Here is a 20,949-nt window from a genome sequence, read left to right on the forward strand (position 1 = left end):
AAAAAGGCATTTTTTAGTGATTAGGTAAAATCTCGTAATGGCAGCTCCTCCGGAAAAGCCTTATCTAAATGCGGACCTTTCCCTGCTGCGGGCGCATGCTGGGCCCGGGGCTTTTGCACTCGGCATGTGTGGTCCCCATGGGGTGGGAAGGCTCCGAGCTGGGGCAAGAGGTGCCCTGGGCTGTCCCCAACCCCACGTTCCAGGGATGCTGCTGCTCAAAGCGCTGCCTTCCAAGCAGTGACATGATACACAGTGATTTCACCTTCCCTTCCCTCCGTACTTCCCCGTGTGCCTGGTTGGGGTTTGCATCTTTTCCATCTCCTGACAGAGCTGCGAGGTGCTGCTGTGCTGCTCATGGAAATGGGGAAGAGCCCTGGGACAGCCCTAATGGTACATCTGCACATGGCCTTGCCTGGAGAGGATGAGGGCTCTTGGCCATGAAGCTGCCCTTAACAGCAGCAAGTGGCCCTGTGGTGTTTGCCATAGAGTGGGGTGAAGTTACCCCAGACGTTGTTTCCTCTCCTGTTTGGGTCACAAGAAGTATAAAAGAGGAAGACTGGGGACAGCACAGCAGAAATGAGGTGCAGGTTCAGGGCCAGGAAGAGCACTGAGTTTGCTGCAGAGGCTCACCATGGGCATGGTTGGAAGGTGCTCGGTGGCAGTGCAGGATGGGGGGAAGATCCCAAATGTCTCCAGCAAACAGGCAGCTTCTCCAGTTTCCTTCTTGGTGTGTCCCAGGGTGTTCCTCTGTGCCAGGGACGCGTTGCATTTGTCTTGGGGGGTGCTTTGCATTTTGCACTTTAGCCATGGGGTTGGTTTTGTGCTCAAGAGGTGCCGAGATTGTTCCCAGTTTAAAACAGAAACCGCCTATCTCCTCTTTTCCTCATTTGAGAAAAGATCTGTAATTTCCCAGTCTGTTGCTTGGCTTATTCCAGATGACATAATATTCCAAGTATCTGGTGACTTATTTATTTCTTTTGGTGCAGACTGTTACAAGGGTGTCTGTATGTTTGGGTTTTTTAAAGCCGTTTCAACTCGGGAGCCCTGGATTGTGCCTGCAGTTAGAAAGCTCCATAAACTTTGGTGATTCAAGGTTCTGGCAAACAGCCTTAAACCTGTTTCACGAGAAACACAAGCGCTGTACTCAGTAGACTCCACAGACAAATATACTTGAGGCTTAGTTGCTGATGGCAATGCATTTTAAAACTTGCATATATATATACATGCATGTGTATGTATTTTGTAATTCTTCCCTATGCTGTGTTTGATGTGGATTTCTTTTCTAAGCGTCTGTGTGTTTCTATGAGGTATTTTGAGATGGGTGCTAAAGGACGGTGCTCGAAGGCCGCCGGAGCAGGGGTGGTGTTTTGGGAGGGTGGAGGGAAATGGCAGAGCTTCCATTTGAGGCCAGATATTTGAGGCTGTGTGGCCAAGAGGAAAGGTCCAGCGCTGGTGGGATGCCAGCTCCCCCAGCACCCTGCTCATGGGCTCCCTGCGCTGGCCTCGCAAAGGGGAAGGCTCCAAGGGATGGTTTATCTGTTCTTCCGCTGTGTGAGCTTTTCATATGCCCGGAGTTTGGCAAAACAACTTCTCAAAGCTTGAGCTCTTTCACTTTTCAGTTGGCTCTCGGTCTAGAAACTTTCCACAAATGGAGCTTGAAAATTGAGCCAAATATTCTCATAAAATGAGCCTCCAGTTCTGTGGCTAACCCCATGTGAACTGGTAGTCACACGCCAAAATATTTCCTACCGGCTCGTCCATTAAAACAAAGGTAATTTGTCAGGCTCAGAGCCCTTTGCTGATGGAGCCGGCACCCACCTTCCCTCCTCGGCAGCACTGAGTTATGTCCTTGCTTTGAACGTTGCTGTGGGTGTTCTCCTCTGGGTGCTATCGCCCGCGGGTGGTTGCAGGCGGATGGACAGGCAGGCAGGCAGGCTGACGGGCTCTTCAGAGCCTCCGTGTTCCCAGTGTCCCGCAGCTCCTCCAGCCTGACTCCTGCTCTCCTCGGCTCTTCCCAGCGCTGCCTCTTAGGAGGCTTTTCAGAAGTTTGTGCCTTTGAACAGCCCCGCTCTGTTCGTGTGATTTGCTCTGGGAACATCTAAAGGTGCTTCTTGTGAGCTGAATTAAATTAGATCCCCCTCCAAGAGAGGCAAAACCAGAGCCTCAAACTTCAGCAGCACGTACGCTTAAAAGGCAGTGTTCTTGAAAGCCTGGGAAAGCAAATCCAGACATTGCACTTTCATTGCTTTCTTAATTCATGTAATTAGTGTGGAGATAGCTGCAGAGCAGCGTTTGCTTCAAAGAAAGTGCCTCAGACAAACATTGGCTAATGGCAATTTTACTTTCAAATAAAGCAGTATTTGAAAATACATTATGGCCATAGCAGGGGAATGGATGCAGGAATCAAAGATGATACAACAAAGCTTTCCCTGGGGCAGGTAGCAGTACACTCTGTGTTTTGTGATGAGCTGATGGGTACATCTCACAGTCATCTTCTGCTGGCCAGTCCTTTCTTTTCCTTTCCACTTTTTCCTTTCCTGCCTGTTGTCATAGAATCCCAGTCTGGTTTTGGTTGGAAAGGATCTTAAAGCTCATCTCAGTCTCCCCTCTGGCAGGTTAAAGCCATTCCCCTTGTACTGTCCCTACAGGCCCTTTCCAAAGCCCCTCTCCAGGTTTCTTGTAGCCCCTTTAGGTGCTGGAGCTGCTCTGAGGTCTCCCCTTAAGGAGCCTTCTCTTCTCCAGGCTGAACAATCCCCCTCTCTCTGTGGCTCCAGCCAAGCTGTGGGTCCCAGGGTGTGTTTTGCTCTGGGGCTGCCCCAGCCCGCTCAGCCCCTGCATCCTGGCTCTGCTTCCAGCGCCTGTGCTCAGTCTGCATCCAAACCTCTTTTGGGCAGAGTGTCTCAAGTGTGAGCCCAGCCAACACTTTTATTGAGACTGCTGAAAGCAAATGATAGTAAATTAGGTCTTTCTGCCACCTATAAATGTCACCGCGGACAAAATATTTGTGGAGAAAGAGCCGAGTGCGTTCTTGGGTTCCCCTTTCTGCAGGCAGATTGAATTCAGAGCCGAGGATGCAGCCTAGACTCTGCCTTGTGAAAGTCTTTTGACGAATGTGGGAGTGTTTTCTGGAGCGGTGCTGGTTTCCAGCCGCCCCACACAGGCACTGGGAATGCTGAAGACCTCCCAAACCTCCCCGGAGCCGTGAGTGGGGTGCGGATGGGGACCACCGGCCGTCCCGGGGCGGCCACCCCGCCTCCTGCGCATCCCATTTCCCAGCAAAAGCCTGACAATTCCGTGCGCAGGGGCAGGGGAACAGGGCAGCCCGCGCACAAAGACATCCTGTCTCCCTCTGAAAGAGGATCCTTGTGCCTAATTAACTTCGTAAATTAGCTGGAGCTGTAACGCCAGCGCTTTAACCCAACGTGGGGGTAACTCGATCTGCCCGGCCCTTTCTGCCTCCGTAAGGGATCCTGCCCGTGTCCGCTTCCCGTGCAGCTGCCGCTGCCGTGCGCTGCGCTGTGCAGACACTGTTGACAGGGCTGTGCTAAGCTGGGAAATCATCAGTGCCGTAAGAACCGCTGCCAATTATTCCCCGCTCCCCCGCTGGCATCGCTCCCCCTTCGCCCGGCTCGGCCCTGGGGGCAGCAGCGTGGAGGGATCCATGGGCTCCCGTGGTGGAGGTGTCCCGGCTGGCTTAGCGGGCAGTGGGGAAGGAAGCCATGGGAGGAGGGAGCACTGTTTCATCTTTTGTTGCTGCCTGCACCGGCGCTTGGAATAACATCAGCACATGCAGCCGCGTTCCCTGCCGAGCAGAGGAAAATCCCCTCCAGCTTCTGCCCGCGCCGGGCTGATGGGGTGGGAATGGGGAAAGAGGGGAGAGACACGACTGCCTGCTCTAACACATCCAAACCTTGCTCCCAGAGACCCTGCTGGGGAGCTCTGCGGAGCAGGGGAGGTTTATTCCCCTCTCTAAGCAGAGTTGGGATGCCCTTCCTTCTGCACTGTGGTGCTGGTGGATGCAGGAGCTTCAGCAGCTTCCTGCCTTCCGTGTGCTCATCAGAAGCAATCGTGTTCACATCAGCTTCAAGGCGAAGAGGTCTCTATATGACAAAGCCAGTGCTGAGAGCCTCAGCTGTTTGCTGAAGAGGATGGGGAGCTGGGAATCATCCAGCCCAGGCTGGTTTGACCCCCAGCAGCTGCTTCTTCAAATAATGACACTACCTAATCACCTCTTTCCAATGGATCATAGAATCACAGAATGCTTTGGTTGGAAGGGACCTTAAAGCCACCACTGCTTGAGCAGGAGGATCTTCACAGTGTGTCATTAGTGGGAAGGGAGAAAAGCTGACGTTTTCAGCTTGATTGCATGCAAAGGAATGGAGTAGGTAAGCTGGGAGGGTTGTCGTGCTCCCACCTCCCACTGGGCTGCACTGGGAGGAGATGTGCGATGGGAGGAGGAGGATTCTGCTGCTGAGAGTTGACAAGGCAAAAGTGTTATTATAAAGTTTGAGTTTTCAAGTGGAGAAAACATGAAAAAAAAAGAGCAGAACGAACCAGAGCTGTTGATAAATGGGATCATTTCGGTGTCGTAGTCTCTGGGAATTTGAGTGACATGTTCTGATCAGCTCTGAACTGATGTTTGCAGAACACTTGAGGAACGAGGCAGTGCAAGAACTGACATACAGAAGGAAATCAGGCAAATCAAGTAAACGCAGGAGGTGATGGTGCGGTGGCTTTGCTCACCCGTTCTTCTCAAATCATTTTTACAGGCCAAAATAATCCCCATTGTTTTTCCCAACGTGTATGACCTCTGTGGGCAGGTGTTTGTTCTTCACACTCCATGGAGGATATTGGCACAATACAAAAACACGAGTTTGGGCTGATGGAGGCTTAAAGAAGCTGCCTTTGTGTTTTGTTGGGATTTGAGCCTGGGAATGGCTTTTCTATCGAATTATGCGAGGAAGATTTCTTAGCCAGGAGTGAATTTTTTACGGTCTGGAGTAGTTTTTCTGACCATTGCCAGAAATCACGGACAAAGCTGGTGCTGAGCTGCGGGTCCTGCAGAGCCCCGGCCACCAAGGCCATCCTCGTTACGCGCTGCTCAGCTTTCCTGCAGCTCCAACGTCCCGTTGCCACCCCAAATGGCAGGTTTGAGCTGCTCGTGGCTGGCAAACCTGTGTCAGCAGCGAGGCAGGGCTGCCCTGTGCACAGGATGTATTTAGCTCAAATACTTGATCCTACTGAGCACCCCCCGGCTGATGTGGGAGCTGTGAGCCCACAGGGACTTCAATTTCCTTCATTTTCCCGGAATCCCATATGGTTGCTGGGGTGGCAGATGGGAGAGTTTTCTTTTCTGGGGGACGTACGACAGCAATGGATTGACTGCCAGGGAAAAATGAGATTTCTGAAGGACTGTTGAGTTCTCCTTAATTGCGAATACAATTTGCTGGTGACTAATGGCCCCAGACTTGCAGAATTACCTCATGTATTAGAAGCAGTGGCGCGATGGAAAAGATGTGACTAAGATGCTGGCTGGCTCCTGATTTACCAACACTTCCCTCCTAAACTGCTGTTTGGCTTCCTACTGACACATTACAACTTTGCTATTAATAATTAAGAGCTTTAACACAGTTTGAAAGCATTGGTTCAACATAAAACCTGCCAGCTTGATTTGCAGTCTGCTGAGAGCCTTTTGAGCGGGGAAGAAGCCGGGAGGGGGTTAGTGATGGAGCAGAAGATACAGCTGCTGAGCAGATGGAGTGAGGCAGAACACATTGTGTCCAGGCTGGGTGCCGTGGAGAACACAAAGACATGTTAGCATGGACCTGTGGTTGCCTCTGTTCCATTGTGCTGCCCCATATCTTCCTGTCTGTCCCACTCCCAATGCTGGTACGATGTTCCTGTAGGAGCAGTGAGTGGTGGGTGGGTAACTTGGTAGTGATGCTGTGCATTCTGTGTGATAAACAAGTTATGTGACTGATAATGAAACCCTGTTCCATATTGAGAGGGCACAATGCTCCCATCGCCTGGATCTGACCACTGGGGAGCACAGCAACTGGCCAGTTGCGCTGACATCCACACCAGTCCAAGCTTCCTTCCTGCAGTGCCTCCAGAGCTTACTCATGCTGAAAACGCATCCATTGCTGATTCTCTGCTTATTCACTCAGCCTTTCTCCAGCATTAACATCAGCCTCTAAGCTTCCTACACCAAACCAGCAGTGTCATTACATCCCTTTGAAACATCAAGCATCATCTGCCTGCATTTGGAAATGGAAATGTTTATGAAGAGGGACAACAAAAACCTCCAGCTGTCCTTTCCCAAGGTCAGAGCTCTTCCCAGTCTCTTTTTTGCTCTAGTGGGAAACCTTTTAGATGGTTTATGAAATTACTAAAGCAGGGAAATATTTCTACATATGGGAAATATGCCAAGCAGCAAAGTGACAAGACAAACCAATGTGCTGGGTGTCTTCAGGATTACAAAGAGGGACACGTCCATGTTATTGAGAAGTAGATTCTGTAATCCGTGCCCATGGAGTCAGAGGAACTAGTAAATGGAGATGTGGGGAAAGTCCACGCCACAGAAGCTGAAATTTTTGGATCTGTTTGGTCAAGTGATGTTGACTGCAGTGCATTTTGGCTGCTCATTTCCCAAAACATGTCACTGTTTTCCACCTGGATGATTATGCAGTAAGATAACACCCAAGAGAATGACACTGGAGGGAGTTTAACATCATTTTCATGCATTTAAAGTACCAAACAGAGGAAGACTCCTGCCAGTCTGAAGCCCTGTGAGCTAATGGTCATGAAGAGGGTTGTGCGTGGTGCCATCACTAACCTGCAGCTCAGCCAGAGCCTGGGGGTTGCTTGCTTGAGCCCATCCATCTGCATGTCCAGCACTGCATGAGCTCCATGAGCTTCTCAGCCCAAGGCTGCTCCCATTTAATTTAGGCAACAGAGCCATATCCACTGGTGAGCTGCAATCTTCTTGTTTTAGCAGAGTTTTAGGTGTCGTGGCATTAAATAATATTGTAATTGTTTTTTTTCCTGGTTAGCTCTGAGAAGAGAGCCTTATGTTCTGCAGCTTTGTTTTATAGGAACAGAGCAGGAGGGAAAGGGCGGGGGGGGTCCTGATGTATTTTAATGCAGTCAGGGATCGATAATGTCAGAATGGGAATGCTGTTATTTATTCTTGAGGTGATGTCATGAAAGGGCTTTAATTCATGAGTAGCCTCTGCCCATTCATGGTCGTTAGATGTTCTGTGTCAGAAATAACCCCGAGTTCCACAAAAACAAACACCAACTTGTAAACATTTTTGAAGTGGAGCTGATGTCCTCTTGGCCAGAAGAACAAAGCAGCAGAAGTTGTCTAGAAACCCTGCTGAGAATAACTCTTCAGACCTGTAAACGCCTGGAGGACTTGGTCTGTGTAAAGAGAGTGCCAGAGGCAGACTGCAGAGAGGGGGAATTGAGAAGAGGTGGGTTATGAGAAGGGATAAGAGATGAGGTTTTTTAGCCACAGCAGCTGGGAAGGAGACTGGAGTCTGGAACAGGAGTTAAATGCACTGATTTGCTGGAAGAGCCAAAGGGGCAGGCGGGAGGTGAAGGTGGGGGTGCCCCATGGGCTGAGCGCTGCGACAGGACGTCCTCCTGCACCCTGCCTGGGCAGTTCACAGGATGCTGCAGGTCACACATGGACCCACAGGAAAGGCGAGAGCCTCGGGATGTGTTGGGCAATGGACTCGTGGAGTTCCCTCTGCTGCTTCCGCTGGGAAGAAGGCCATACCCGCCCTGGAAGAGTCTAATTTTAGCCACTTCTCTGCTTCCTGCTGCCGGTATTTTTGGTTCTTAGCATTTTTTTCTCTGTTTTGTTTCCCACTGTGCACCCAACAGGAAGAGCCCCTCACAAAGTCCTCCCGAGTAAGAAGAAGGAAAAGAGGACATTTGCTTCCTGCAGGCAGGACTGAGAGCAGGCAGCAGCCAACACTTCCCCAAAGCCTGTCACCACCTCTGCTTTTTCCACGAGAAACAGAAAGGAAATTGGATCCTGCAAGAAAACCATTTTCCAAAATGCAGAGACCTCAGCATAGTCTGTTCAATCCATGCACTGACTTCTCCAGACAGACAGGACTCGGGTCTTGCAGCCCATAAACTCAGAAGGGTGATGCTCAGGCAGTATCTTGGGAATAAATACCTGTATTTCATGGAAGGAACACTGTGTGCATCATAGCCCATGGTCTGCAGGTGCTGTGAGGGCCATCAGAGACATCCACGTGTTCTTGAGGAAATGTGCTGGAAGGACCTGCAGAGCAGGACCGTGAGGCTCAACAGGGGTAGCTTGGTCATCATAGAACCATGGTCCTCTCTTCTGTGAGCAACCTGATAGAAACAGGATGGTTCTCGCACCCAAAAATCCACATGCTGCCATTAGTATTTCTCTCAGTTATTTTGGTGGGCACAGAGAGTGTTTCTTTGCCACCAAGAATCTGAAAAAAAACAAAACCTTCCTCCAATTATGGGTAGCTTCTTACATGGAGGCTGGCTTGGGTGCTGGTTCTTGCTGTAAGGCTTTGTTACTGCATCCTTGCAGAAATAACCCTCTGGATGGTATTGATGGCATTAGCACTGTGGTTAGCGCAGCAGGCTGCAGTTGGTGGGGCGATGACAGAGCCAACTTTAGGAGCAGCGAGAGCTGCATTCTTTTAAACTGATTTCATCTCAAAAAGTGCGTTGGGAATTTCTGCTCCTGGAGCCCTGTGTGGTTGGATGTTCCTCCCGTTGGGCAGCGCGAGGGCTGGGATCAATAGCAGTGCTTGGTGGTGGCCATCCCATGCTGCAGGCTCACCAGTGGGATGTCCCATAGGGGCAGTGGGAGCTGTGGCAGGGGGGCTGGTGGGTGTTGGTGGCTGCTGTCAAGGGAACAACCCCAACCATGTTTCAGCCACCAGCTCATGGCCCCCTCCAAGTCCCACCTTGGCCAAGCGCCTCTTTGAGAGGGGCATTGCTGTGCCATTTGGTTTGCTCTTTCCCACCCCAGTGTGGGTGTCTTGTGGTCCCTTGGAGACTGCTGCTCACTGGGTTTGTAACCAGGGACAAGATGGGCTGATGGCGAGAGGTGTCTAAGCTGTCCTAGGATCATCCTGCCCTGCAGACGGCTCAGTGGACAGGAATCTTGCTGAAGCCAAGAGCTGGAGGACCAAGGTTTGCTTCCCAAGGTAACACTCCTTGCCTACAGAAAACCCATGTGTGGAGCAGGTAATGTGCATTTGATGAAAAGCTTTTTGAGATCACCAGGGTGGAGGAGTCTACATGAACAGTGGAAGGCAATGGTAAGATGGAAGGCACTCCTAGCAGGTCCTCTGCCTTTCAAGTGGTAAACCCATGCATTCATATTCCATTTGCCATGTCAATATGTACCATCTTGGAGACTCTCTATAAGTAGCTTAGCTGTCTAGAGCCAGAGCACATCACTGCATACAGGTATTACAACCAACAGGCTTTGGCTACCAAATTACCAGCTCCTCTTGCAGTATTAACAGTGAAGGAAAAGCCCTAGTTCCTGCTGCCCAGAGAGCACTCTCCATGTCTTCATGGACATGGTGCATCTACCATGTGCTCTCCATTAGAGGGCAGAAGCACGCTTACACAGAGGTAAAATAATCCCAAATTACCTGCCCTGTGTGTCGCATAGCTCAGGGGGTGGGACATCACCACCAATGGCCAGACAATACACCTGCTAGAAACCAAAAGAAGCAAGAACTGGTGCTTGAAGGGTTAATTTCTGTGACTTGGGCTGACTTGATGGCCTTTGTAGCACCTCCTTCTGTTTAAAGTTGGAAATAGATTTAACGTGTGGTAAGCACCAACCTGTCGCAGGTTTGTTAAAGACTAAATAACACGGTAATTACTCATTTTTCAAAGCACTGACAATTCTAATGATAGAAAAATGCCAAAACGATTGTTTTTAAATAGTGACAATCATTAGGAGAGCATTTTGAGGATGTTAATCGTCTTCCTGTGAGCGTTCCTGTTTGACAGCCCTCCTGTGCCAGCTGCACTGCGCTGCTGTATCTCATTTCTATATGCATGTAATCCTCTGTTGTAATAAAGGTATTGCCCATAATTACAAGGGGAAAGCATTAGTTTCTGTTGGATGCAGTGGCACAGCAGAAGCCAAGAGCTTGGCCTTAAGCAGATACAGACCTCGGGGTGGTTCAGACCAACAATTTAACCTTCTTTGGTGTCCTCTGGGTGCCCTTGCTGTGGTGATATTTATGACATGGGCATGTTCTCTGTAGAAGCTGGACCACATCCACAGACCTAGCCTTTCAGGTTTGAGTTGTCACCAGCAGGGAATGCCAGGGCTTGCTGGCTGCCAGGGCTATGAAGGACACACAGGAACCGCTTGGAAGTGCTGGTGCTGGTGGAAGGTCCGGATACCCAGAGATGAGCCTGGGGCAGGCTGTTGTCAGGGCATTGGTTGCACAGATGCATGAGCTGGAGGGGAGCTGCTGTGCCAGGAGTGACATTTTAGTTCTCAGGTCCTAAATTGTAACTCAGAGAACTGGGAAAAAACATAAAATTCCAGATTAATCCTAAATGTTTTCTGGAGACACTTTGGGTGTTGGGGGAGGTTGGTGCTCCTGACTGAGGTTTTGCATCAGCTTGAAATGGAAGAAAAATGTTTGTTCTAGTCTCTTCTCTGATAATATTTACAAAGGCCTGTAGGGACGGGCCAAGGGCAATGGCTTTAACCTGCCCGAGGGGAGACTGAGATGAGCTCTTAGGCAGAAGCTCTTCCTTGTGAGGGTGCTGAGGCGCTGGCACAGGGGCTTGGAGCACAGGTGCTGAGGCCAGGTTGGACACAGGGGCTTGGAGCAAGCTGCTCCAGTGGAAGGTTTAAGGTGGACTCAGATGGTCTTCAAGGTCCCCTTCAACCCAACCAATGTGGTACTCATTGATTCTGTGAATTCATTCTGGGCTTCAAGAGCAGAAGCCAGGGGCAGAAACAATGAACTTCCGTGGCTGTGATCTCAGAGGTGCTGACCGAGCATGGATTAACTGTTAACCCATTACCCTTCTTGCAGAGACTACATCTGTTATTAAAGGTTTAGGCATCCTGCTGGGTGTGCTGTGCTCCACTCTGGAGGGAGGGGGCTGCACCATCCCTTCTGGAGGCCGGGGCTTGTTTCCACTGGTCCAGACCATGCTTCCCAGGAGGCTTCTCCTCGAACAGAAAGGAGGCTCAATCACTGCGTGGTGCAAGAGGGAATCTGAGTTTAACATCTGGGTTTAACACGGGTTAAAACAGACCCATTAAGTGCTGTTACTGCAGGGCTGAGGTTTAGCTGCATGCTCTGGAGCTCCCCTCTCCCTGCATCTCTTCTCTCTCCCTTGGGAGCCCCCAGCTCCTGGATGAGGATGGCCCAGGGGTTTCCTGTGGGATGGCACCCTATTCCCACCTCATCACAGCCCTGTGGGATCAGAGGTACCATTCCTCTGCCAAGAATTAAAACATAATTGTGATGCTCTTTGTTTTCACAGAGGCATTTTCAATGTGAAGAGGTTTTTCTGGTGCTTTATCAGGGATGGAGTTTACAGTTGGAGTTACACAGAGAATATAAATGAGTTGCTAAGCATGGAAATGGTAGAAGATGAATCAGCCACAAATCGGTATTTTAGTACAAGAATTGCTTTTGGTGAACCTGAGAATGACCTGGGTCGAATGGTTTTGAAGGAACCAAACACTTTTGCATGCATTTACTAGTTCACTAACTCGATTCAATGTCAATTGATAGCCATAGCTTAAAAGGGAGCAGGCTGCATGAGGGGAAAAAGAGTTCTTCAATGTAAAACATGGAAACCAAATCAGTGGAGCTGATGAGCACGGCAGGAGCCCTGGAGCACTGGTTAGCTCGTTGTCATAACCAGCCCCTGGGGTCCCAGCACAGCCCCTGATGCTGCAGAAACCTTGTGGGGTGCTACAGGCTGGAGCTTTGCTCCTCATCGTTGCCTTCAGAGAGGTGATAACATGGGAACACCAGCCCTGACCGGCTCCATCCTGTAGATACGGAGCTTCCAGCCCCCAGGACCCATGTGGTCAGACATGGGAACAGGCTGTTGGGGCTGGGAACCATGGAGCAGGGTCCAGCCTCTAACGCAAGTGATGTGAAGGGGGATGGAGGCTGCTGGCAGGAGCAGTAACATCAGAAATACCAGCAGTTATTTCTGGCAGCACTGGGGGGAGTCACACAAGGCAGGTAAGTGCCTGGGCTGCACACGGGGTGTGGGGCTCACTGAATGGGGTGATGGAGCAGGGGTTAATTGGAAGTTCCGGCTCTTGTTGTCCAGAGAACTGCAGATCTGGCCTTGAAACATTTCCCAAGGTCTTGGCACTTCATTTCGTAGCTGTGTCTCATGCCCTGAATATTCCCAAGGCACTCGCTATCGTTGGATGTCGTCTGACTGTCTCTCAGCTGCTGTTTGTTTCTGTGGTGGCATGTTGATAAGGTATCTGGTTATGTCTTGCAGCCCTCAGAATCCAAGCCCAACGTCACCCCTCTCACCGTCCTGGCCCATGTTCTCTGCGCCATCAAGTCCTATGCCCACCTCCTCTACGTCCAGCGACTCATCCCCCATCAGGTCTGTTGCAGAATTCGCTTTGCTTTTTGTTGCTTTTGCTATTTTCTGTTTGATTTACTTGGTTCCCCCACTTCACTTCCCTTCTCCCTTTGCATCCTGCTCAAACCTCCCCTGTGCAGCTTTCTGCACTAAGCAAGAGAGGAGCTTTCCAACATCTCCCACCCCAGGAGGGACCCTCTGAGCCCCCAGCAGGCACCCACTGGCCCTGTGGGTTATGCTTGGTGTCACGGGTGGTTTCTGTGGGTTTCCTCAGACATTTCAGGTCCTGTGGTTTGCTGTACTCCTCTCTGCACAGGTAAGACGTGTAATGTGTAACCTTAGTGAAACGTGGTAACACCTCGTTTTCTGGCCACTTCCTTTTCTTATCTGGAATCTAAGGAAGGTAAAGAACACGTGAGTACACCACAGGCAGTGCTGGGGACCTGCGCTGCGGGTACCAGGGATGCTTGTGGGGGAAGCCGGGCCAGCATCCCCTCTGCTCTGTGCGCAGGGTGGGATGGGATGGGATGGGATGGGATGGGATGGGATGGGATGTCCATCCTCTGAGCCCATCCTGGCACAGAGGAGCGTGAGGCCGATGTGGTCCCCAGCAGAACGTGGCTCCCAGCCTTTAGCAGGCACAGGCGGCTCCAATCCTGCTCCTGGGGAGACGTGTCAGACCTGTTTGTTCATGACAGGCACAGACCAAGCTCTTCCCCCGCACCCACAGCACACAAACGCTGCCTGTGCAGCGCTGCTTGCTTGCCTGGGTTATTTATTTGTGCTCCGTGTGTCTGCAAAGGCTGACAGCAGCGCGATGCCACCGAGCAGCTTTCCTCCGGGGGAGAGGCTCATCATCCCCGAAACTGCACAGGGACAGATGGGTGAAGCTCCTGAGTGCTTTGCTGGCCTTGTGCCATGCTTGGAGGCACAAACCTAACGTGAGCAATCGCTGGGGTCCAGCATTTCAGTCCCTGATGACTGCAGGGCTCATGGGTCCAGTCACAGCCCGTGGCAAGGGGCAGCCTGCAGGGGTGCTGGGCTGCAGAGATCATTTTTGGGGAGGAAAACAAAAGCTTCAGTGGTTCAAGGTCAGCCAGAAAATGCCTTTTGTTTCCCACCTGGCAGTCACCTCCAGCTCTGCACAAGTGGTGCCTCCCAGCACTGAAGGACCCTCTCTGGAGCAGGAGGAGTGTTTGCCCATGCTGGGTTTTAAGTGTTTGGCAGCTGCTCGTGTCAGGCAGCTGGAATCCGGAGAGGAGAACCCTGTGCTTCGGGGCTGTCTTCACAGCAGAACCAAACCCATTCACGGCTTCCCTGGCTTGTGGTTTCGATGAGAACTACTTTTGCCATGAGGTGAAAGTGTGACGCTTCCCTGGGCTCGCTCGGGGAGGAATCTGAATGCGCTCAAGTCCTTGGGAAGATAAAAACTGGTGTAAACACTGATAGGGGGAATGGTGACGCCTGGTCCCTACCACAGCAGTGCTGGGGCTCTTCCATCACTTCCCTTGGCTGTGCCATAGCTGAGCTGTACCCTGCTGCAGAGCTGGATGAAGCCACTGGGCTGATGGGCAGGCTCCCAGCATTGCCTGGTGCTATCCCAGCTTTGCACCAGCCTTCCTGGTACCCAAACCCGGGAAGGATGGCTGGGAGGCTCCAGCAGCAGGGGACCCCTCTGCGTGCCTGCGCTTTGCTGCTGGGTCCTGAGGTCCTTCATCTTCTCTGTGTGTCTGCCAGTGATCTGCTCCATTTCTGGCTCTCCCTGCTCTCATTCACTCCTCCGCAGCGTGGGCACGCTGACACTTCTCCACTAAAATCTAATGGATCTTAAATCTTTTTTATCTTCAGGTACGGTCTCTAAGGAAGCACCGCAAATCCTTCCCAGGCCTCCTTGCTTTTCTGTGTTGAAATACACTTCCCCAGGGCTGATTCTTCCTCATGAAACCCTCGTTGTGGCTGCAGCTGCACTGGCAGTGATGGCTTTGGCAGCCAGCGGGGCTGGTGGGCTCCTTCTGCCGCCTTTGCTCCGTCCTGGCCCGTGGGCTGGGTATGGCCCTTTGGAGGCTTCCAGAACCTTCCCAGCTCTTGGGAAGCTCCTGGAGCCAGCCTCAGGGCTGCTGGTTGTGTGGGCACCGGACCTGGGCTGTGGTCCAGCTCAGCTCACACTGCCATTTGCAGTGCAGTGAAATGGTGCTGGGGGCTCATCCCCAAGAGCCTTCAGCCTCCTCTGGTGTCTTCCTCCCATTTCCCCCGAGCAGTGTAACCATGGACCCTCGCAGAGCAGTAGAGATCCTTGGACCCCTCTTCAACACTTGCCACTCACGTGAACCCCTCCATTGCAGCGGGGAGGGGATGCTGTTGCCTGCGAGCAGTGGGGTTGGTACCAATGCGTGTTCTCTCTTTGCAGCTCGCCGCTGCGGAAAGCCCGAGCTCTGTACGCCTGCAAAGCAGAACACGACTCGGAGCTCTCCTTCACGGCAGGCACCGTGTTTGACAACGGTGAGTCCCTGACCCGGGTGCCTGTGGGAGTGAGGGGAGATGGGCTCGTTTCTCAGGCTGCAGTTCCCAGTGTTGGAAAAACAGGATCACAAGAGCTGTGCCCGGTGCCGTAGGAGCCAGGCTTGCTCCGTGCCTGGTGCTGGCCTTCCCCAGGGCAGGAAGGTCTCACTCCATGTAACGTTCATGGGAGATGCTGCAGGGCCAGTAAAACAGCAAAACAAATGAAGCTACAGAGTGGGACACTTGCTGTTACTTATTTTAGCACAAAATTAATGGAGGTTTTCTTCCCGTGACCCAGGGAAGGATTTGGGCTCTCAGTTCATGGGTTTCCTTTTAGTCTCCTGTTTAAGGACTATTCTGTTTCCATCTCTGGAAATCCTGTGAAAGAAGAAAGCAGAAATACTTGAAACCCAATTAAATCTGAGCTGTGTCTGGCTTTACTTTACTGAAAACAGCTGATTATCCAGGAGTCTTTAGGATCTGTGTGAAAACTGCCTTTTCAAGAATCTGATTTATTATCTAAAGGAAATAAATCCTAAGGGAAATGTCTGAAATAGGAGGGATGAGTAGGTGGGATTCTCCTCTCCCCCAGAGTAGAGCACAGGGGATCACTACAGCAGAGATGTCCCCTGTGCCACCTCCAGCCTGGGTCAGTGGGTCCTGCTCCATGTCACACTCATCACCCTGCCCGTGCCAATGGTGTCGGGGCTGCTGCCCAATGCTCCTCGTGTCTGTTCTGGGCTGTGACCGCGCGTCCCACCAAGATCCAGACCCTGGATTTGAATGTAAGGGGGAACTGGTGAGCATTGACTGACACCAGTGTTTGCCATGTACGAGCCATTCCCCAGTCTTCTGGGTAGGAGAGATTAGTTTCCAAGTATCAGCACCAGAAATACTCTGCAGTTGCCATGATGTTTCATGCAGGAGAGAGATAGAAAAGTAGTGTGTGTTTTTTAACTCTGGATCCTGGGAGCTGGAATAGGTGAGTATGGTGAGTCAGCTTTCTGGAGATGATGTTAATGAACACGGATTGTCTGTTTCCTGCATCAGGGGAAAGAGACTGCGCCCTGTGGACTGAAGCAGCTCTGGTTTAGATATAATCCCAATGTAAAGAAAAGACTTTTTACTACTTTCCAAGCAGTTCTTGGCTTTTATAATGTTAAGCATTGTCATTCGGGAAGCTGCTACCACATGCACTGGTTTTGCCCTGGGATATATATGAGAATATAGCAGAGAGGGTAGAGAACAAGTACATGTGAATTAAAGAAGATACTTCTTCTAAGCAGCTCCATAGATATCTTATAAATAAACATGTTCTCCCCTTGGAGAGCCCATGGGAATTAAAGCTGCTAGAAGGGGAACAAGTTTGAATTAAATACATTGTATTTGCTATATAAAAATCAATGGATTATTCAGGGGCAAAGCCAGACAGCATGTTCTAATCACTAAGCAGCCCAGCTGAGGCTCACGTTAGCTGCGGAAGCTGTTGGGAGCAGCACTGCTCGGTGGAAGTGTTGTTATGATGGAGGGCTTTATAAAACCCAGCGGAAGCAAATGGATCTTGGGAGTACTTAGAGACAGATTCTGGTTTGACTTGAAACTGAGGGTGCACATGGATGAGCAGCATCTCGGTCTGATGGGGACATCGGGGTGCTGCTGCCTGCACCGAGTGACAGCCGCAGAGTAACCAGTACCCTGTTGTGAGGGGTCCATTTGAGCTCCAGTGCACCGGTCCTTCTAGATACAGGAAACCTGGGTTTTCCAGCAGATCTTTACACTAAATGGGAGGGATGTCCTGGATCTGTGGAGGCCTGAAACTGGGGAAGGTGGGAGTCATGGGTCAGGACAGGGATGCTCGTGTGTGGTTTTAACACACATCACCCCTGAAATGGAAAACTCAGTCTTCTGAAGCCATGAGCCCCCCACCTGAGCTGGTGCTGACAGACACTGGAGTTTATGCTACATGAGGAAAGCTGTGCTGCATCTGTGCTCTAATTCTGTAACCAAGAACGAGATTCCCCCATCTGCCCGTGTGCTCTGCTCTGTGTGACAGCACCTGCCCAGAAATGAATGTCTGTCTTTGGGACACAAGTGATGTTCTAAGGCAGAGGCAGTAGCTGGAACGCACGTGACTTTTGGTTAAAGCACTTTCCCAGCCCATTTACTGAGACCAGAGGGCTGGAGGCACAGACACGCACACACCACTTATGGCCATTCTCGGCTGGCAGGGGCACTGTGAAGCCTCATCTCCAAAAGGGATGTAAACCAATAAATTTTAATGCAGTTTTGCCCTTGGGAGCTTTCTTTGCAGGCTGGAGGTGGTCTTTGTCCTCTGGGAGGACTGCTTTAGCCCTTGGTGGTAGAAAAGCCCCAAGACTTGGGGGTGTAAGTGTGCAAAAAGAAGCGGCACAAGTGAAACCCCAAAATGTGTAAAGCAATGGACAGGGCTTGGAGCAAGCTGCTCTAGTGGAAGGTGTCCCTGCCCGTGGCAGGGGGTGGGACTGGAGGAGCTTTAAGGTCCCTTCCAACGCAAACCACTCTGTGATTCCTTTATTCTGTGGTCTGTATTTGTCATTAATAGATCACTATGTACTGTATTCCTCTGCCCACGTTCCCTGTAGTGATGGACTGAGGAATGGGCATAACTGGTTCCTGTAAAACCAGCAGATTTTCAGCAGTTGGTTGAATAAAGGAGGAGTTTGAGGCTTCTGAGGGCTGACCACGTTTTTCATTTCACAGAAATAAGGTTGCTCTCCTACCGGGAGCGTTTCCTAATGCATTCCCTCCCTCAGCCTGGTCCAGGCCGGGATGTGCAGGGTTACACTGTGATGGAGTTAACCCCCTTCTCTCAAACTCCAAAGACATTTTAGCCCAAATCTGGAGGAAGTTTTGAGCCCCTGTTTTTATCACTGGTGCTTCACTTACATCAGCCCAGCACCAGTATTTGGAATCCCAGTACATAGCCTCATGTGCAGCTCACTTGGTTCTTCTGTTGGTTTTACTGTTGGGTCCCTGACGCTTTATAAAGGACAGGCAGAGGAGGCCCAGGGTGAGCACTTCAGCTTCCCGAGCATCTTAGCATATTTGTTTTCTTACTTTAAGCCAAACACAAATTAAAGGTCTTGTTCTCTCCCAGGAGCAGCTTTGGGATGCAAGCTGATGTCAGCACACAGAAGAGCAACAGCCCCTATGCCGTAACCCCTGTGGTAACCTGTCTTTTCTTTCTCTCCTCAAGTTCACCCATCGCAGGAGCCTGGCTGGCTGGAAGGGACCCTCAATGGCAAGACAGGATTAATCCCCGAGAACTACGTGGAGTTCCTATAACTCTGGGCGCAGGAACCGCCTCCGCTGAGCTTTCCATGGTATCCATGGCAGTCGCTGGTGGGACCAGGGTGAGGGCTTCCCCATCCCCACCGAGATGAATGTTTGCGGATAGAACTGTGCTCCTCTCCCTGTGTGTGCTGGGGCTGTGGAAGGAGCAGTCCTGGGGATGTGGCTCTACTCCTGCAGCTCCGATCCGAGGTAGTGATGCCCAAAGCCCACGTCCCAGCGCGGAGCCATCGCAGCAATGAGCAAACCAGCAAAGCGGCAGCTCCGCACCACAGCCTGCGTGCTCCAGAGGTGCCAAGCACCAAGTGTGGAGCAGCACGAGAGACGCACCAGCCTGCGCTCCCTGCGGTGACTCTGCTTGCCACCTGTAAAGAAGGGAGCAGAAGGACCCCAGCTCCTCATCCTCCCCGCCGGAGGAAGAGCGGTCAGCAGTGAGGAAGCCCTTTGCTGCCATCTCTTTTCCCCACTTTCCAGCCAGCTCCATGCCGATGGGGAGCAACCCAGCCCCTTCTCCCGTGTCCAGGGAAGGGCTGAAGCAGCTTCAGCAGCAGTAGCAGTGACAGGAGGCTGCGGGTCCCATGCTGTGCTGCCGCAGCAGAGCTCCGCTCTTGCAGGCGAGAGCGGTCCTGCACTGGGCCCTGCAGCGCCGGCGCCGTGAAGTGGGAATATTTGGGACCAAACCTCTCCAAGTGTGTCCTTTTTTAACGACTGAACTTCCTGCGAGGCAGCGTCTGTGATCTGAGGCAAAGAGCCCGCAGTTCCTTCCTGGAGGGCAAGATGCAGCTCCAGATAAATGCCACTCCTGTTGACGGTCTCCGTTTCCGATGCATTTGCATAGACACATCCATGCTTTTGTGAGTGCCCAGGCTGCTGATTTAGTGCCATTGGGAGCTGTGTTTGCCACTCTCCACCCGTTGCTTTTTAGGTGGTCTCGTGCTCGCAGCTCCGTGCGTGTAGTCTGTGCGTGCCAAGTCTGTGCAGTACCGGTGTGCAAGGTAAATTATTCCCATGCTCATAGGACATTTGGTGGTGGTGTGTCCAGAAAACAGAACACAAAGGACAGGTCCTTCCCCACCGCTCCATTCCTGCCCCGGAGAGGATGCTCCTGCCTCCATGGACATGCAGAGTGGGTTTGAAATCCCTCACTATTCCAGGCTGTTTTTAAAGGAGAGGGTGGGAGAAGGAGCCCAGCGTGACTGCGGGTGGCACGTCGGGAGCTGGAATGGTTTTATTTTGTGATGGAGAATGGTGGCAGAACCCCCACAGTCCTGGGCAGCAGCGGTGCTGGGGGATGGATGCTGTGTCTTTTGTAATGGTTTTACAGACTGAGTGGCTGAATTGCTGTATGTGTCACTTTTTATTTTTGAAAGAATTATTGTATAAATAGAGTATCTTAAAATATTGTGAGGGAAAGATCTATATTTGATATTTTTAGAACACCTGTAATGAGAGAAGCAAAGGACACTTGAAACCAGTTACAGAGAACACTTGCAAACACATCCACAGCCACTTTCATACCCTGGGCTGCCTTCTTGTCCGCTTTGTGGTGTCACTTAGAATTGAGGAGCCCAAAGCCTCAGACCTCTTCATGTTCTTTGCAGTGATTAAAACCCCGGGACTTTTGTTTTGGGGAAAAAAAACAGAGGAAAAAGTTGATCTTTTCCTGATTTCCGGGGCGGGCGCAGCACAGCTCGTCTCCTCGGGGCTGTAACCTTGCTGTAAGTGATGCACTGGGCACGTCGCCCTGCTGCTGATGGCTGCGCAGGGGAGAAGCCTCCAAACTGTCCCGTGTTTTGTGCTGTGAGGCAATGGATGAAGAAGGCCGAGAGATTTGTAGGGATCAAAGCCAGTGTTTCACTGTCCTCGTTCATCCTCGGGTTCAGTGGTGAAAACTCGTACCACTTGTTGATGCTCCTGGAGCAGAGGATCAGGCTGGGCTTAATCCAGCCCCAGAAGTCACTGGGACCTCAGGGATTGCTCAGAGCTGGCTCTGGCTCCTGCACGGTCTAGGGTGGGTAGTATAGGAACCCCTGTCCAGGGGTGTAGGGGAGGGATGGAAAGGGCTGATGGAAGGGGGGGGGAAGGGATTAATGTTTCATCTGTCAGCAGTATTTGCTTGTGTTCAGGATTGTCCTGTCCTGAGCTGCTCCCCCAGCATAGAATCGTGGAATGGTTTGAGTTGGAAAGGACCAGCCTGGCCTTGAGCACTGCCAGGGATGGGGCAGCCACAGCTTCTCTGGGCACCCTGTGCCAGCGCCTCAGCACCCTCACAGGGAAGAGCTTCTGCCTAAGAGCTCATCTCAGTCTCCCCTCGGGCAGGTTAAAGCCATTCCCCTTGGCCTGTCCCTACAGGCCCTTGTCCGAAGCCCCTCTCCACTTTCCTGTAGCCCCTTTAGGCACTGGAGCCACTCTGAGGTCTCCTGGGAGCCTTCTGTTCTCCAGCTGAACAAGTTCAGGCTGCGGCTGGAGCCAGTGTCTTCCCAGCACAGCCTTCTGTCTCCA

At 51.5% G+C, this 20,949-nt stretch overlaps 1 protein-coding gene across 4 annotated transcripts in view; it reads left to right on the top strand.

The window, feature by feature from the left end:
* The window catches only part of ARHGAP26 (Rho GTPase activating protein 26), a 116,542-nt gene extending 96,688 nt beyond the window's left edge, over positions 1-19,854 (top strand). For 2 of the 4 annotated variants that reach the window (XM_062638182.1, XM_062638180.1), the window contains 3 exons: positions 12,529-12,639; positions 15,026-15,117; positions 18,353-19,854. In XM_062638182.1, the coding sequence (XP_062494166.1) occupies positions 12,529-12,639; positions 15,026-15,117; positions 18,353-18,441 (292 nt within the window). In that variant the 3' untranslated portion in view covers positions 18,442-19,854. Of the gene's footprint in view, positions 1-7,890; positions 10,121-12,528; positions 12,640-15,025; positions 15,118-18,352 lie in introns of those variants that run through there. The other 2 variants (XM_062638181.1, XM_062638183.1) reach the window with 2 other exon arrangements.
* Positions 19,855-20,949: the final 1,095 nt, after the last annotated feature.

The sequence above is a fragment of the Pezoporus occidentalis genome, unplaced genomic scaffold (genome assembly GCF_034315485.1).
Source record: "Pezoporus occidentalis ecotype Australia unplaced genomic scaffold, CSIRO_AGI_Poc_V1 ctg55, whole genome shotgun sequence".
In the NCBI taxonomy this organism is placed as follows: domain Eukaryota; kingdom Metazoa; phylum Chordata; class Aves; order Psittaciformes; family Psittacidae; genus Pezoporus; species Pezoporus occidentalis.